This window comes from Henckelia pumila, chromosome 1 (genome assembly GCF_033568475.1).
Source record: "Henckelia pumila isolate YLH828 chromosome 1, ASM3356847v2, whole genome shotgun sequence".
NCBI classification, from domain to species: Eukaryota; Viridiplantae; Streptophyta; class Magnoliopsida; order Lamiales; family Gesneriaceae; genus Henckelia; species Henckelia pumila.
The window spans coordinates 81434056-81451539 of NC_133120.1; the positions used below are offsets into that span (position 1 = coordinate 81434056).

Sequence of the window (17484 nt, forward strand, 5' to 3'; positions counted from 1 at the left end):
GTCATAAACCTAAACAATATAATTTGATATAATCTTCTCCAAATTATCTAATAATCATAATGACGCGATTAGCAAGAAAGATGGGATTCATGGAGAAAACTGGTTTATTCGCCAAACTAATAATAACTTGGATTCCAAAAATGGTAATGTAACAAAAAATATTATTAAAAATAAAAAGTAAGGATTATTATAAATTTATTATAGCCAAAATTAAAAGAAAAAAGCGCGTTTCCATTCACACAAGCAATTTAAAGAATCGTCAACCCTGGGTGGATAGTTCACCCCCACTGGGGACCGCAATGCAAAAGAGACAAAACCACAATAGTGGCACTTTTGCAATTAAAACCAAAAACAGGGTGCAAAAGAAATGACTGATTCTACCCTTTTCGCTTCATAGGAGACACCGTCACCTCACGATGAAACAGAAAAAGATATTCCTCCGTCGGATAACTAAATGTACGCAGCTCGTTCGTGGGGGTATAATCGTCATTTCGCGTGCGATGTACGTATATACTTTTTTGTATGCATAGGTTGTACGTATTATATCAACGTTTTCCTATGTTAAAGCTCAAACAGTGCAAAGGGCAATGCCGGCTCATTACTCGCCTACACTTTTTTCTGCTGCTTGTTCTTCTTCTTCTTCTTCTCTCTCTCACGCATATCACGCACTGTTCATTCCTTCACATTCCATTTCTCGCTCTTCTTTTTCTCCTCGGACTTTTCAGTTTCTTATTTATTTACTTCTTGTTTTTCCTCTCCACGAGCCCGCTTTTCGATTCTTGGTTATTCTTGCCTCGCAAGTTTACTGTTTTGACCACTTCCCTTGCTTTCTTCGGTTTTTGTTTGAAGGAAGAGCGGGACAGAGGAGGAAATGCTGCCGTAGCTGGATTTTCCGGCTGTTCATTGAGTTTTCCGGTCATGGCTAAATGGGAAAACAAGAACCAGCTTTAGGCCTTTTTCTTGCCTATATACGTACAATACTTGTTATTTTATTTCCAGCAAAATGCCTGAGTCACTTCTGTGCTTGAAGCCAATAGAAAATGACAGGAGGAAATTGAATGAGGAAATTTTAGATAGAGAGGAGAGATTGCTTGATAATACTACCACAACCACTACGCCGAGATCAGTTATCATAATCCCGCGAAGTAAATCTCAAGCCACCGGCCGTAGAGTGACGCCCACTTCCATTTCCGACAGCGAAGCAGCTGATATTCTGGAGAAGCACCTTCCAAACGGGGATCTGTATATAGGGACGTTCTCAAACAACACGCCACACGGATCGGGGAAATACTTGTGGAAAGACGGGTGTATGTATGAAGGAGAGTGGAAGAAGGGGAAAGCGAGTGGAAACGGGAGGTTCTCCTGGCCTTCGGGTGCGACGTTTGAAGGCGAATTCAAGTCGGGTCGGATGGAGGGTACTGGAACTTTTATCGGGTCAGATGGGGATATGTACAAAGGTTCGTGGTCCGGAGATCGTAAACATGGCTACGGGGTGAAACATTACAGTAATGGTGATTATTACGAGGGGCACTGGAAAAAGAATCTACAAGACGGGCAAGGGAGGTACGTTTGGAGAAATGGGAATGAGTATATTGGGGAGTGGAAGAATGGAATGATCCATGGAAGAGGCGTTTTAGTATGGAGCAATGGGAATAGGTACGATGGGAATTGGGAGAATGGGATTCCGAAAGGGCATGGCGTTTTCACTTGGCCGGACGGAAGTTGTTACATCGGATTCTGGTCCGACGATTCGTGTAAGAGCAGTAACAAATCCCAGATTTTGAACGGTACCTTCTACCCTTCTCACAATGCCAAGAAGCAGAATGAAGAAGATTTCACGGGATATTTTTGTAACAAGCTGTCGGCGCCGCTGCTGGTGGTTGGGGAGGAGAATGTGAATAATGTGGTCGGGGGGAGGAAGCGGTCGTCTGTGGACGCTGGTGCGACGGCAGAGCGGGCTTTTCCCAGAATTTGCATCTGGGAATCCGATGGAGAAGCTGGGGATATAACATGTGATATTATCGATAATGTGGAGGCTTCGATGTTGTATAAAGATGGGTTTGCACTGGATCGAGACATGATAAAGCAGTTTCGGAGAAATCCCTGTTGTTTTGGAGGAGAAGTGAAGAAGCCAGGGCAGACTATATCCAAAGGGCACAAGAATTACGATCTGATGCTCAATCTCCAGCTGGGTATAAGGTAACACAGAAAGCTGTGGCAAAACTTGGAATGAGTTGGGTATTTGTTTGTTTATAGCATTCTTAAAAATATTTGTTAATTTTTTAATTACTTGCTTCAGGTATTCTACAGGAAAGCATGCTCAGATTGTGCGCAAGCTTAAACAGAGTGATTTTGATCCTAAGGAAAAGTTTTTGACTCGGTTTCCTCCCGAAGGATCGAAAATCACTCCTCCTCACCAGTCTGTAGAGTTTCGGTGGAAGGACTATTGTCCGGTGGTGTTTAGGTAATGAATCTTCTTGTATTTGGTGGGTAGATTTTTTTACCAAGAATACAATTCTTGATGCATAGAGATAGATAGATGTTCATTATTGTCTGTATGACTAAAATGTTAATTTATCTGATTAAAGTATCTTTTGGAATATTGAGCTACGTTTACTGCTGTATTTGCGTCCTAAAATGGTGTGTTCTATTTTGGATTATCAGACATTTGAGGGAGCTATTTCAAGTAGATCCTGCGGATTACATGTTAGCCATTTGTGGGAATGATGCTCTAAGGGAGCTTTCATCTCCGGGAAAGAGTGGAAGTTTCTTCTACCTGACACAAGATGATAGATTTATGATCAAAACGGTGAAAAAATCCGAAGCCAAGGTTGGTTTCCCATCTTTTGGAGTTGTCAAAGATTAAAAGAACTGAAGTTTTCGTTTTCGGTTTTTCTCTTCTTCAGGTTCTTGTTAAGATGCTTCCTAGTTATTATCAGCATGTCTGCCGCTACGAAAATTCCTTGGTCACAAAGTTTTACGGCGTCCACTGTGTCAAGCCCGTGGGCGGCGTCAAGGTGTCTACTTGTTCATCAATTCGTTCTATGGTTGATTACGATGCTCTTACTTAACAAGTAATCCATGTTAATTTGCATTCCAGACTCGGTTTATTGTGATGGGAAATTTGTTCTGCTCGGAGTATCGAATCCATAGAAGGTTCGACTTGAAAGGATCATCCCATGGCCGCACCACGGATAAACGTCAGGAAGAGATTGACGAAACCACAACTCTCAAAGATCTAGACCTCAACTTTGTGTTCCGGCTACAAACCAATTGGTATCAAGAAGTCATCAAGTTAGTATATTTTGCATTCCTTGTTTGCTCATCTTTTGCAACTCTGAATTTGTGCTAAATTTGGTAGTCTTGATTGCCAGACAAATTGATCGGGACTGCCAATTCTTGGAGGCAGAGGGAATCATGGATTATAGCCTCTTAGTTGGTCTACATTTTCGGGACCGTAGCACCGGGGACAAAATGGGGTTGTCCCCTTTCCTACTACGCACTGGTATGTATCGACGGACACTTGCACTTGCTTAATTGAAAACTTCATTTGTGTCCTTCGAAGATTTTGCTGACATAAGTTTTATGTTCTCAGGTAAGAACGATTCCTTCCAAAATGAAAAGTTCATGCGAGGCTGTCGGTTTCTTGAAGCCGAGCTACAAGACATGGATCGGATTTTAGCTGGCAGGTACCTAGTTGAAAGCCATGTTATGTTTTCAAACTTTGGCCAGTCTGGTTTTAGAATCATGAATAATTTGCAAGTCCAGCTGAAATTGTTTTTTTCTTGTAATAAACAAAGTAACAACTGGATCTTTTATTCGGCTGGGTACAGGATCAATAATTGTTCTTTAATTAAAATTTAAGAATGGTAGTTAGAATAATTGTAAGATCTTTATACAGGGTGGCCATATTATTTAATGTTCTGTGCCTCAAGGGCTAATTGCATCATGCATGACAAATTTCTGAGAAGGCTATTGCGTTTTGTTGTTTGATCAGGAAACCACTGATCAGGCTTGGAGCCAACATGCCAGCACGAGCACAGCGCGTGGCTCGTAAGAGTGACTTCGATCAGTATTCTCCCGGTGGGTTCAGCAGTTTGACACCTTCCCACAGCGGTGAAGTCTACGAAGTGGTCCTCTACTTTGGAATAATCGACATCTTACAAGACTACGATATCAGCAAGAAGCTGGAGCATGTGTACAAATCATTACAGGTCGATCCCGCCTCAATTTCGGCCGTCGACCCTAAACTATATTCCAAAAGATTCCGAGATTTCATCGGAAGAATATTCATCGAGGAAAGGTGATCAACAACATGCTTAGATAGACCAACGTGCTGGCTGAATTTTGTGGATCAGCCATTAGTGGACGCAACCAAATTCTTGGATTTTTGTGTTCTTTTGAAAGATATGTGCAGGTCCCCAAGGAAACCAAAAAGAAAAAAAGAGCGATTTCAGAGTATGGGATTGGGGATTTGAATAACGAAATGTACAGTTTTACAAGGGAAGTAAATTATGAAAATATATTATTGGTGGGATTTCCAAGTTGTTTGACATGAAAGTCACCACACCCCACAAATGTTTCTTTAATCTTAGGTACATAATCGTGTCGCTCTCACTATACTCTGTAGAGAAGAGTACAACTTACTTTGCTTTAATTCAGCAGTGAAAGAGAGGGAGAGGGGGGGCCATATCCATACCATATGGGGTTAGCCCTCTATGTATTTAAATTAAATTAAACACATCAAAAGCAGAGAAAGGCAATGGTAAAGATGCGTTCTTGTTTACTAACCCAATCTTCTTTAATCTTAAAAACAAAAAAAGAAATCACGAGTTCTTTGTCCATTCAAGAACACAGCTTCCACGTGTCACATTGAGAATTCAAGATATATGTAAAATAATATTTTATTACTGTTGGGGTCAAAGTAATATATTAGGAATGGTGAGGGGCCCACGTTGGGTTTTCATACACAGTGTCTGCTCTTTTTTGACCTACTTGCGTTTGAAAGGGTATCTACTGTTGTCTATAAGCTGAGATATCCTAAGCATGGGTCTGTCTCACTCTGCTTTTCCCCCCTCCCTTTTTTTTTTCCTTGGACCAAATTCAAAGCAGAATTCAATTCAATTTGCAATCCTACAAATTGTTTTTATTATATGTCAAATGTTAATTAAATGGCAGTGTTTAATGAATAATTGTGTGCATAATTATCAAGTATTTCCATTAATTTCTTTTTGGAGTTTTGTAACACACGCATATTGTCAACTATCCGTTAATTGAATCTAACTTCATATTTTAATATTTTTGGGGAAGAGATTATTGGAGTTTGATGGAATTGTGTTTGATACACGAACCTCGGTGGCTGACGTGCATTTCCTTTTCTTTTTCGAGGCTAATCCTATTTTTGTATGCCACGTTATGGCTAAAAGCATTCGATGTACATGTAATAATGAAGCATTTGCAAAATATTATACGTTATTCAACGATTTAGCCAAATATGTTTCATTATTTGATATATCTGAGAAATATATATATTTGCAAAAGGGGGTCTAGCTAGAGGGGAGTCATTTTCATGAATCTAGGTGTCTCCAACTTTAAGTTCCCCGATTTGTTTGAAAATTTAAACCAATAATTGAATTTGGACTTGTGGATTTTGAGTAAGAATTACCATATATAAATTAAGCATTAAAACAATTATACTGCATCATTTGGAATATTTTGGTAAAAGCCATTTTACTTGACTATGGTGGGTGCTTTTATTAGTTAAACATACACCATGAAATGGCATTTACTTGCAAATTAAAACGATAGCACCCTCCAAATGTTGACTCGGAACTTAGCCAAAAAAGGATGATAATCTACACGATTTAGGACTCCATTTTTCCATGCGTGACACACTTTGCATTTTGTGTTATTGCTTGACCATCAATCAATTTCATCATGTTACTGAATGGTTCACAAGTTTATGAAGCAAAACTCTTGAAAATTTAATAAAAGAGAACATGCGCCAATAATATTATTATCTACCAAACTCTTTATTCATGAAAAGTCAATCGTCAAATCTCGTTACCACTATAAAATAATAACATAATATATGATTGATCATGGTCAAATTAAACGTTTTCTTCTAACGTGCCTCACACTTTCTTGTTTAACGCAATGCTATAATTTTATGCAAATATGGAGAATTATTTCTAAAATTTTGCAATTTCTACATAGAATTTCTCAACAATTCATCCGGCCAATCATAACTTTTTTGTTCCTCTAGCAAGACAAAGCGCAGAAACCTAGTCCTCTCATGCTTTGAAAATGCAAGTTTCTGACTTATATTGTGATTTGTCATCACCCGATTACCAAGTTAGCATTTTATCGTGAAATATATACAAGTTTGTCTTTTTTGTTTTTTTAATAAAATAAATAAAATAAAGCAAACCAAATATAAATGTTGATCTTTTGATGATTTGTTTGATTCAGGTAATGTGTCAATATATATAACCTTTTTTACTTACAATTGGATTGACTAAGTTGACTCTTGCCATATGTGGTAATGACAAATTAGTGCTTTGGAATTTTAATTTGAGTGAACGAACCGATATGATTAGATTATTCGTGAGAAAAAAAGTATTCTTTGCTAGATAATTCGAAAACTGAACCGAACCGACCGATGAACATTCCTACCTCGAATCATAACTATTTTTTTTAAAAAAAAATCACATGTTTAAATTGATTTTTTTAAGTTGATATTAAGAGTCACTTTTTGAGATTGCAAACACTTCCTAATACTCTATTTACAAAAATCACTTTTGTAGACGCAAAATCAACATTCCAACAATTTTTAGATTTTATTAAAATTAAGCATAAACTAACACATAATTTATATATACAAAACCCATAAAACTGAATTTGTTTAGACAAAAAACCAATGACAACTTTGTTTTTAATGATTTCAAACACTCTTTTAATAGTCCATACTCGGCAGTATACATTTATTTAATTTAAAAATATAAACGTGGGAAGAAACCAACCATTTATTGCTATATCTTCTTCTGCCTCAACAGTATTGCAAATTAAATCAAATTTGGGTTCAAATTTTACCCACCCAAAAAAGAAAGAAACCATATTGGGGTCACTGTTTAGCAAAACAGGCATTGCACATACATTTCTATTGGGTGCATGAAAAGAATACAAAACCCTAATTCAAGAATACATTGGGTACCAAAGGGATCTTGGATTTGATTTAACAATAAATGCAAAAGTCTACCTTATCTTATATTGTTATTATAAAACCCTAATTAATGCTTTGCATGCAATTGGACCACTGATTTTACACCAATTTAGGACGTACCTTTTTCCAACTTTTTTATGTAATTAATTTTTTACAGACGACCAGCCGTCAATAGCAGCTGACATTTATTTATATATGTTTGTGGGTAAATAATATTACATTACACATAAATAATTATTCAACGATGGCCATTTTTAAATATATGGGAAATTTATTATATTGTGAAATATTACTTAATTGGTATTAAGCATTGGTTCTGTAACTTTGCCTCGGAGATATGCGCGGTTGGGTTATTTTGGCATTTGGGTTCTTTCTTGTACTTTTATTCTTGTTCGGTACGCTTTGACATTAATTGCATTGGATTTTATATTTTATTATATTTCAAAAAAATTTGCAATCATATATTAATTAATTAACCTTAATTATTATCTAAAAAAGTTCAATTAATTATTAATTTCATTTCATTTTCGTACAACTGTACATGGGCTGCGTACGTACACGCATATCCAGCCATTGTCATGAAACACATTCGCTTTCTAGCAATGGGTATCATTAAAACTCACAAATATATGGACCATCGAACTTTGATGTTCTCTCGTTTAATTTATAGGGGAAACAACCCATCCACGTTTCTTCTTAAGGCGTGTTGATCTCTTTCACGATGTTTATTTGTTTGCAAAAAGGCGAGTATATGCACGAATATTAATTAATGAATTACCCATCATTTTCAGTAGAGTGCGTAGGGCTACATAATTAAATGGTGAGCGGCCATATGTTGGGGTGAACTCGCAAGAAATTCCAACATTGGACTTGTCCAAAGGCAGACAAGGCCGCCCAATTTTACATAATAATGTAATAATCCCCACAACAAGTCAAGTGCATGGAACCTAATAATGTTGCTTTTCCCCATTCTTTTTCATATTCAATTCTAAGTTCAAATATATTATATTTTCTTCAAAATATAACATATGCTACTCTCTTGTACTAATTAACATTTTTTTAAGTTAAAAAAGATATTTGTTATTATTGTATTTGAAACTCGATGAGTAATATGTTTTGGGAAAATTGTTTTTTTGTCGTGTATGTTTGTCACTTTGTAATTTCGATCCTCTATATTTTCAAATTTTAGTTTTAGTCTGCTATCTTTGTTTTTTGGAAAATTTTAGTTTTTTTTTCGATGTGACGTTGATTTGACATCAATGCAGTGCTGATGTGGAGCTGACGTGTATAGTATCACGTAAGTATTTTTGAAGAGAAAAAAAGACTAAATTTACCAAAAATCGAAACATACATAACTAAAACTAAAATTAAAATATAAAAATATAAAAAATATAAATCACAAAATAATAAATGTACAAAATCAAAATTACACGATAAGCCGAAATTCAATTTCCGAAATTCTTTTTTTGTCTCAATTGTGTGCGGCGCTTGTCTGGAGAACTCACATAAGCCGAAATTCAATTTCCGAGAAATTGGAAACGATAATAAAATCCCCTCATCATGTTGTTCACCGATTTCCCTACAAAATAACTTCCGCAGTACGAATCAACTTTTTATGTTACATATAATACTACTTCGTGGGTTCTAAAATCCACTTATTATTCTTAATTACACGATAATTGGGTTTCGTGAAGTGAATTAAGGTTGGGTTTGGACCACTAGATCCTCAATTACTTGGATCATTGGATGCCCCATTTCGAAGATTGAGCGAGATTTAATAATTAATTTGTACCCATTCGAGTGACTTGAGATTTAGGATTGCCATAAAATTTATGGGGTACAATGTCTCACTTTCGAAGAGGATGGAATTGACTTTTGATAGAGACATTCTCACATTTAGATGTGTCCAATTCTTGTTCACAATTTTTAAGTACTCTTGTTACATATATATTTATTTGATTGATTACTAAAAATTTGAGTCTCAGACTCTCAATACGTGTGTATATATATATATACCAATTAGACTAATACATTCGAACTTCGCGTTCGTATACGGGAATTGATAATTGTTAGAAATTGAGATTAGGACCTAACTCACCTTAAAAGCTAGCTCAAGAGGTGAGGATTGTCCTTGTCTATATTAAGGGCTCCAAGTACTCTATCCTACCAATGTGGGACAATATTTCAACACACCCTCACACGCCCAGGATTGAACATCTAGAGCGTGGAGATATTAACAGGTGATCTAAACGTCCAGGAATGAACATCTGGAGCTTGAAGATTGGCCTAATTATAGGCAGCCCAATTATGGGCGATCCAACACACGGAGGACCTGGGCTCTGATATCATATTAGAAATGAGACTAGGACCTAACTCACCTCAAAAGCTAGCTCAAGAGATTAGGTTTGTCCTTGTCTATATATTAAACTCCCAAGTTATTTAACCAACCGATGTGAGACAAACTAAACATACCAACACACTCCTCGCACGTCCAGGAATGAAACGACTGGAACGTGGAAAAATTAATGGGTGGTCCAATTATGGGACGGGTGAGGCCAACTATAGGTCGTCCAACACATAACGGTGGAACCCGGGCTTTGATACCATGTTAGAAATTGAGACTATGACCTAACTCACCTCAAAAGCTAGCTCAAAAGGTGAATATTGCTCTTGTCTATATTAAGGGCTCTCAGTACTCTATCTTACTAATGTGAGACAATATTTCAACAATAATATGGTTCTCGCATAAATGTGGTGAAATTCGGAAGTCAAATGAGATGTATTTGTCAAAAAATATTGTTTGGATATGTGAAGAGAGAATTATGGTTCATAAATAAAATACGACGAAAGTTGGAAGTCAGAAGAGACGTATTTTTCGAATACAGGAGAGAGCAATAATTTGTGTTTAATACAGAATAATAATGTACACTTGTTTCTTGTTTCCATGTTAGACTTTAATCTAATATGGATGTCATTTGAGATATACCATAAATTCAGTAATGGATTTGTGGACCATGAAATTTGGAGAAAGAATTATTGAAAATCGATTGCATCAAAATTCTTCTAGCAATAGTCTTCCAAATTGAAGTAAAATATGTCAACGCTGATGTAAATGTTTTGATTTGGATAGAGAGTAGACTTTTATTTAAAGTCAGCTGAGCCGAGTACATTTTTCCAATAATAGCCATTGAAATTTCTAATTTTTTCTTAAGCAATATCACTTTCATTATGTTCTTCTAAATTTCAAATAATAATAATAATAATAATAATAATAATAATAATAATAATAATAATAATAATAATAAGAGAGTAAAGAGTTCCATAAAATCGAATATTAGGAGAATGAATTATATGTACTGACTCTCCAATCATTGCGCACTTTGTGCTGTGTCGTCAGCATGAAATTAATCGGGCTATATAAAGGCCCGTTTTAAATTGGTCCTGATACGAATAAGCCTTTCACAATTGAATTTGGCCAACTAAGTAGAAGTCAAAGGACTAGTCACTTCTCTGTGAAGTTAATAATATTGGGCCTTATATTCAAATATCTTGTGTACAGCCCCATTTAGACCGCTTGAGGTTATCTATTGGACTGCGTTTTTTCGGGCTTGGAGCAATACCAGCGGGTTCGATAAGGACCCTGCTTCTTTCTTTTTCTTTTTGCTTTTTCTTTTTTCGAGATCTTATTATTTTGCACTTGTTTGTTTTAATTTGTTTTTAAATAGTACAAATATAATCTTGATCTAAATTATTATAAATATATTAAGTAATTGTTCGCACTACAAACGAGACTTTAGTGTTGATTCAAGACATGCTTATTTTGAGCAGACGAATAACAAATACAAATTTTAAATTTACCTAAATAAATTAAAAAACTACCCGCGAACAAAAGAAATTAATCTCAAAGTCTCAACCTTAATCTTTGGGCTAAGACCTCATCGACTGATTTTTTTTTTAAGTTTTAATTGTGGAGCGAGCGTATCACCTATCATCATTGTTATTATTGCAATTTATTCAGACATATTTTATTCACACAGTTTGGATTCCCCTAACAATATTTTTAGATGTCTCTACCTCGCTGCAAACGCTTCCTCAAGATCAAAGATAAAGATGAGATAAGAATGCGGGTTCATCTCGTCCAGTTTTACGCCCTTACCCGATAACTATAGACTCATAGAGTTCCCCCACGAACACATCATCCTGCTGTGGCGGTGCGTGACATGCAACTCTTGCTTTTACTTGCGCGCGGAGGACATGAGCCCAATGCGCAAACCCATATATTTTTACGAAAATTTCTTAAAATAATGAAAAGCTAATTAGAAAGATCATTGTAAGTATGTAAAGATAGTTGAAGATTAATAAAATAATATATTTTTAAAATTTTGAAAGCATTTTATGTTTAACAATAAGGGTGGAATAGGGTCGCGATCCGTCCCGTAACTTTAATACCCAATTCCCGTCCCGAAAAAATCGGAAAATTTTTTTCTCTCGATCTTGTACCCGACACATTTCATGATCCGAATATATTCGAGATCCCGTCAGGTAAAGAGAGGAAATCCTGAATATGTCTTCATTTTCAAGATTTCGTAAAAAAAAAAACAAAAAAATTGTGATTATTTTATAAAAAATACTATTCAGAAAATTATATTTTCAAATAAAAAATAATGATTTAACTTAAAACATATAATATTAAAATATTCCGGATAATATTTCAAAGTTTTGTCAAAAGAAGAACATCGTAATATGCATCGAATAAATATTAATAAAATATTCGAATATAAATTACTAGATAAATTTTGTTAAATAGATTGTCAAATTACATATCTTATTATAGTATTGGTTCTAATTAGATAATTATAAATACGAATTAATTAAATTATTAATTAAATTTTGTTTTCAAAAAATACACAAAAATTGTCATTTCATTATTCTACTATTCGATCATTTCAAAAATAAAAAATTATGTGAATTATATTCACGATTAATTGTTATATGTGTGAAAACACAATAATATTTAGATCAATCTATTAATAAAATATATTATAATATTATTTCGAAACAGGTCGAAAATTCGGTCGGAATATGATTTTATTCTCAATCCCCCTCCTGATATTAATCGGGACGGGAAAAATCCCGAAAATTCGGATCGAGAAAATGTCGGTAGGGATTTATTCGTGACGGGAATGGGATGAAATTCGGGAAGGGTCGGGATTTCGAGAATTTTTACCACCCCTATTTAATAATACTTGAAAATAAATTAAATTGTCGGTAGGGATTTATTCGTGACGGGAATGGGATTAAATTTGTATATCTGGGATAATTATATTTTTTGAATATAATTATTAATATATTTATAAAATTTTAATTTATTTGTTTGGTTTTTTTGTGTGTAAGATTAAAAGTTGGACTATCGAGTTTTTTTCAAAATTGCCTCCGATCACTGTATAAGCCTATGAAAAATGAGAATGACCTAATCTCTTTTGACATCTTCAGTTCTTCTCCTTTTTCTCCACGGGTTGGTTAAAAAAATAGGACTCCCTTGGGTATTATTTAAATAATAAGGATCTTGACTTTTTTTTTAAAAAAAAAGGAGTTAACTGTCCATACACTTTTTTCAACATAAAAAATAATAAACCAAAAAAAATTGGGTCGACTAACCAAGACAGCAAAGTTGGTCGACCCAAACTTAAAAAAATGCTTGGTCGACCCAAGCATTCATTGTGCTTGGGTCGACCAAGCACATTTCTTGGGTTGACCCAAGCATTTAAATGCTTGGGTTGACCATAAACCCAAGCATGTATGGTCGACCCAAGCATATTGGGTCGACCCAAGCATGGTCGACCCAAACAAAAGCTGGGTCGACCCAAATATTTTTTTTGGGTCAACCTAAGGGGTTGACCCAAACATATGCTTGGTCGACCCAAATAAAAGCTGGGTTGACCCAAGCATTTTTTTTGGGTCAACCCAAACTACCCAAGCATATGCTTGGGTCAACCCACAAGCATATTCTTGGTTGACCCAAACAAAATCTGGGTCGACCCAAGCATTTTTTTTTTTGTCAACCCAAGTTTGGGTTGACCCAAGCTTGTGCTCCGTAAAAGCCTGGGTCGACCAGGCACAATTGATGCTTGGTTAACCCAAGTTTGAGTCTTGTGAAATTAACGGATTCATGTGTTAATACATGTATAATTATATAACATAATTATGATATTAGTTGATTCATATGTTAAAACATTTACGATTATAGAACATACTTCCTAAATTATTGGATTCATATGTTAAAATATGTATCATTGTAGAACATAATTGTGAAATTAACGGATTCTTATGTTAAAACATATATCATTATAGAATACATTTGTGAAATTAGCGGATTCATGTGTTAAAACACGTACGGTTATATCACATACTTGTCAAATTAGCGGATTCATATGTTAAAATATGTACGATTATATAATATAGTTGTGAAATAATTGGATTCATATATTATGTATCATTATAGAACATGCTTGTGATATTAACATATTCATATGTTAAAACATTTACGATTATATAACATATTTGTGAAATTAACGGATTCATATGTTAAAATATATATGATTCTATGTCAACATACTTGTAACATTAGCGGATTCATATGTTAAAATATGTACGATTTTAGAACATATTTGTGAAATTAGTAAATTCATATGTTAAAACATGTACGATTATAGAACATGCTCGTGGATTGTTGAAATATTTACAATTATCAATGAACATTGGACAAAATGGTGTAATTATGAGTCAAAATTATATAATTATCGGTCAAACTTATATAATTATCAATAATCTTTGTATATCTCGAGTCAAATATCAATCCGCGGATTATAGGTCAACATACTTGTGAAATTATTGGATTCATATGTTATAACATGTATGATTATGAATCAACATACTTGTGAAATAAGTGGATTCATATGTTAAAACATGTACAATCATATAACATACTTGTGAAATTAGTTGATTCATATGTTAAAACATGGACGATTATAGAACATACTCGTGACATTATTGGATACATTGTTGAAACATGTACAATTATCAATGAACATTGGACAAAATTATGTAATTATGAGTCAAAATTATATAATTATCTGTCAAACTTATATAATTATCGACAATCTCTTTCAGGCACGGATCTACTCATGTAGTTTTATTATCTGAGAGACAGTCTAATAAATATATATCAATGAGGTAGATCAACTATATTCATTTATATATGTATTAAAAATTTATATGGTCTAACGTGGTCTATCAAAAAATTTATGTGGTCTACCAAAAAAATTTGTATGTCCTCATTCAAAGCTTTGCAATAGTAGGTTAGACCCAATCACATGCTTACTTGGGTCTGACCATGTGCTTGGGCCGACTCAAACACATGCTTGGGTCTGACCAAGCTTGTAAGACCCGAAAATATTAAATTATTAATTATGGGATTTGAGAATTAAAATTTCATATTATGGGCTAATATTAATTTGAGAAGTTATGGAAATGATAGATTTAATTTCCGAGCCGAAAATATTTAATTTGAGAATTTACGGATTTTGCGAATTAAATTCCGAGAATTCTTAAATTAATAGAATAAATATTCGATTTGAATATTTATGAAATTTAAGATTAAATTCCATGTTTTGGGAATTAACGAAGATTAATTTTGAAGATGAAACCCGACCAGGGGTTGATTTGAAAATATCGAAGATTCGAGGGCTAAAGGGCAAAAGGCCGGGATTATTGAGTTAATCCGAATTTATTTAATTTTAATCCGAGTATATTTAATTTGGAAATATTTAGAGTTTCGATTTTAATTCTAATATTCTTAAATTATTTTGGATTGAAATAGAATTAAAACAAAGGCTGAGGACTGAATTGCAATTTACGAAAATTCAGGGACTATATCTGATTTTAATTCACATTATCAGCATGTCAACGTGTATAATGGATGTTCATTTCAGAATTTTGAGAACAGAGTGTCGAAGACTTTCCTTTCCTTTTGATTTCCAATTTTCGAAACCCAGTAACTTTTGATCCGCTCGTCCGATTTCAATTCCGAAAGATGTTCTGGAATCCTTGCGACGAGGGCTTCGATTTGATGTAAGTATTTTGTTCTCTCGGCATGTTTTGAAGAACGAAATTTGGCAAAGATCAGATTATGACTTGATGTTTGTGTTCTTGAATTCGTATGCCGTTATATATCGAAGCTGGATTGAAAATGAACTAAGGAATGAACTTGTTATGATGTCCAGCTTACATTTGATATATTTAGCTGCTGATATGATGAATTGAATGATGAATTCAGTTGATATAAGTGATACGAATAACTGAATTGATTAGAAAGGAATTCGATACCAAGTCGGTTTTCGATTTTCAATCGCTACAACACCGGTTGATGTTTTGACATCGTTTTGATAGCCTATAACTGAGTTGAGATAGCTGTTTAGATGTTATGAATGTTATGACATTTTTATTTCTCGATTTCAGTTGAGTTTTGAAGGCTAACGATTCACGACTCCGAGTTGTACCGAATAAGAAGAAGTTAAAGTTTGAAATGATGTTGATTGAATCTATATTGATGATTTTGATTCAATTCTGAAATGATTGAATAGAATGAAGTTTGATATGCATGTTTTGATGATATATTTAAGAGTTTAATAGGAGACTATTGACTCAAGAACCTCAACTTGAAACCGAAAAAGAAATGATGATAGTTGAAGTTGTTCTACCTTGAAGATCGAATGTTATTTGAATTAGCAGATTTGCTATGAGTTGTTGTACTTCCTATCCAGATGTGGAATATGACAAACTCGAGAATGAAAGGTATAATGATGACATCATAAGTTAGGGACTTTGAAACTCAAGAACGACTATTCTTGAGTTGGCCCGCGAAAATCACATACTTGAGATGTTTTGATTTATGTTTGATGTTGTCGATCCATCGCAGGTAGTGGATCTTTGATTTTGAGTCGATATGATTGTATATTGAATTGATTCTATGCCAAGGTTGCGGTTAACCTTATTTTCTAGCCCGGAATGGCTACGATAGATGGATATCCATGTCAAGATCGGATACGAATCTTGATTGCAACGAAGTGATAAGAATCAATTCTTGAGATAAGCGCGCTATATAAATTGAAGTCTTGATTTGAAGTTTGAGTGATATATGCGTTATTTTAACTCTATTCTTGAATTGACATGTTTAGAGTTGATATGAATTTATTTAACGCATTTATATGTCGATTATACTGAGAATAATTTCTCACCGGAGTTCATCCGGCTGTTGCTTTGTTTTGTATGTGTGCATTGCAACAGGTGGGGCAGGAGCTTTGTTGAGATGACATTGATAGCTCGGGAGAGAGATGTAGCAAGTGTGGACTCGGGTTTATAAGTTAAAGCTAGATATAGTGATAGCATCAAACATAGCAAGAACTTAAGACTTGAAGTTATTTATGCTATGTTGAATAGCTTGTAGTTTATTTTATCCCTTAAGCTATTCATTTGATGTAATACATGTATGATTTGATGATAGGAACCTGGTATATGAAAGTATGCATGTTCTCGGAATTTATAATATGTTTAGACTCGAATTTTGTTGGTTGATTCATGCCATTGTTACAAGCTTGATAGCAGAAAATGTCTTCTGATGTTTTCTGGAAATGGTGCCCGCTCGATCGGGTGAAGTTCACCGATCGAGCGAGGCCCTTAAATTGAAGGCAGAAAATCGAACATTTTGGGCTCGCTCGATCGGTAGGTTTTGACCGATCGAGCGAGACCAAAAATGTGCAGACCCGAGAGCATGATTTAATTGCTCGCTCGATCGGCTGACTTTTCCCGATCGAGCGAGGCTCTGAAATTTTTAAAAAAAATAAAATTTTCTGCTCTTGATTTATTATTCTTTAATTATTTGATTAATTGTTTAATTAATCATTAGCTGCCCTAAAACGAGATTAGCAACCCGAGGTCCCCACAACAGGTGGTATCAGAGCATAAGTTTCTTGGACTGAGATAGAAGCTGAGCGGGGTAGATTGAGTCACATGCATTTATAGTATTGCATGATTATGCATTACTCGATTTGATGATTCGATAATTTGATAAATTGCATGTGAGCGTGATCTATCTTTGAAATTCAACTGCCTGATTTACTGATTAGTAAATTTTTGAATTTCTTACTTATTTGTTATAAGATTTTCCCCGAGTGATGTAAGCACCTAGAATCAAATAGAACAGT

The 17484-nt window shown here is 34.6% G+C and overlaps 1 protein-coding gene across 1 annotated transcript; it reads left to right on the top strand.

The window, feature by feature from the left end:
- Nucleotides 1-448: 448 nt before the first annotated feature.
- On the top strand, nucleotides 449-4680 carry LOC140859774 (phosphatidylinositol 4-phosphate 5-kinase 1-like). The gene is made up of 8 exons (XM_073262715.1): nucleotides 449-2199; nucleotides 2300-2464; nucleotides 2665-2830; nucleotides 2907-3017; nucleotides 3101-3294; nucleotides 3375-3505; nucleotides 3596-3689; nucleotides 3998-4680. Exons 1-8 carry the CDS (start codon nucleotides 1004-1006, stop codon nucleotides 4305-4307), a joined length of 2367 nt encoding a protein of 788 aa, XP_073118816.1. The 5' UTR covers nucleotides 449-1003; the 3' UTR covers nucleotides 4308-4680.
- The last annotated feature ends 12804 nt before the right edge of the window (nucleotides 4681-17484 follow it).

Bases quoted from the DNA above. Each gene is read 5' to 3' on its own strand.
- LOC140859774 (XM_073262715.1), top strand. From the start codon at position 1,004: ATGCCTGAGTCACTTCTGTGCTTGAAGCCAATAGAAAATGACAGGAGG. The intron at 3,018-3,100 runs GTGTCTACTTGT...TTTGCATTCCAG, and splicing joins AGCCCGTGGGCGGCGTCAAG to ACTCGGTTTATTGTGATGGG. The intron at 3,690-3,997 runs GTACCTAGTTGA...TTGTTTGATCAG, and splicing joins GATCGGATTTTAGCTGGCAG to GAAACCACTGATCAGGCTTG.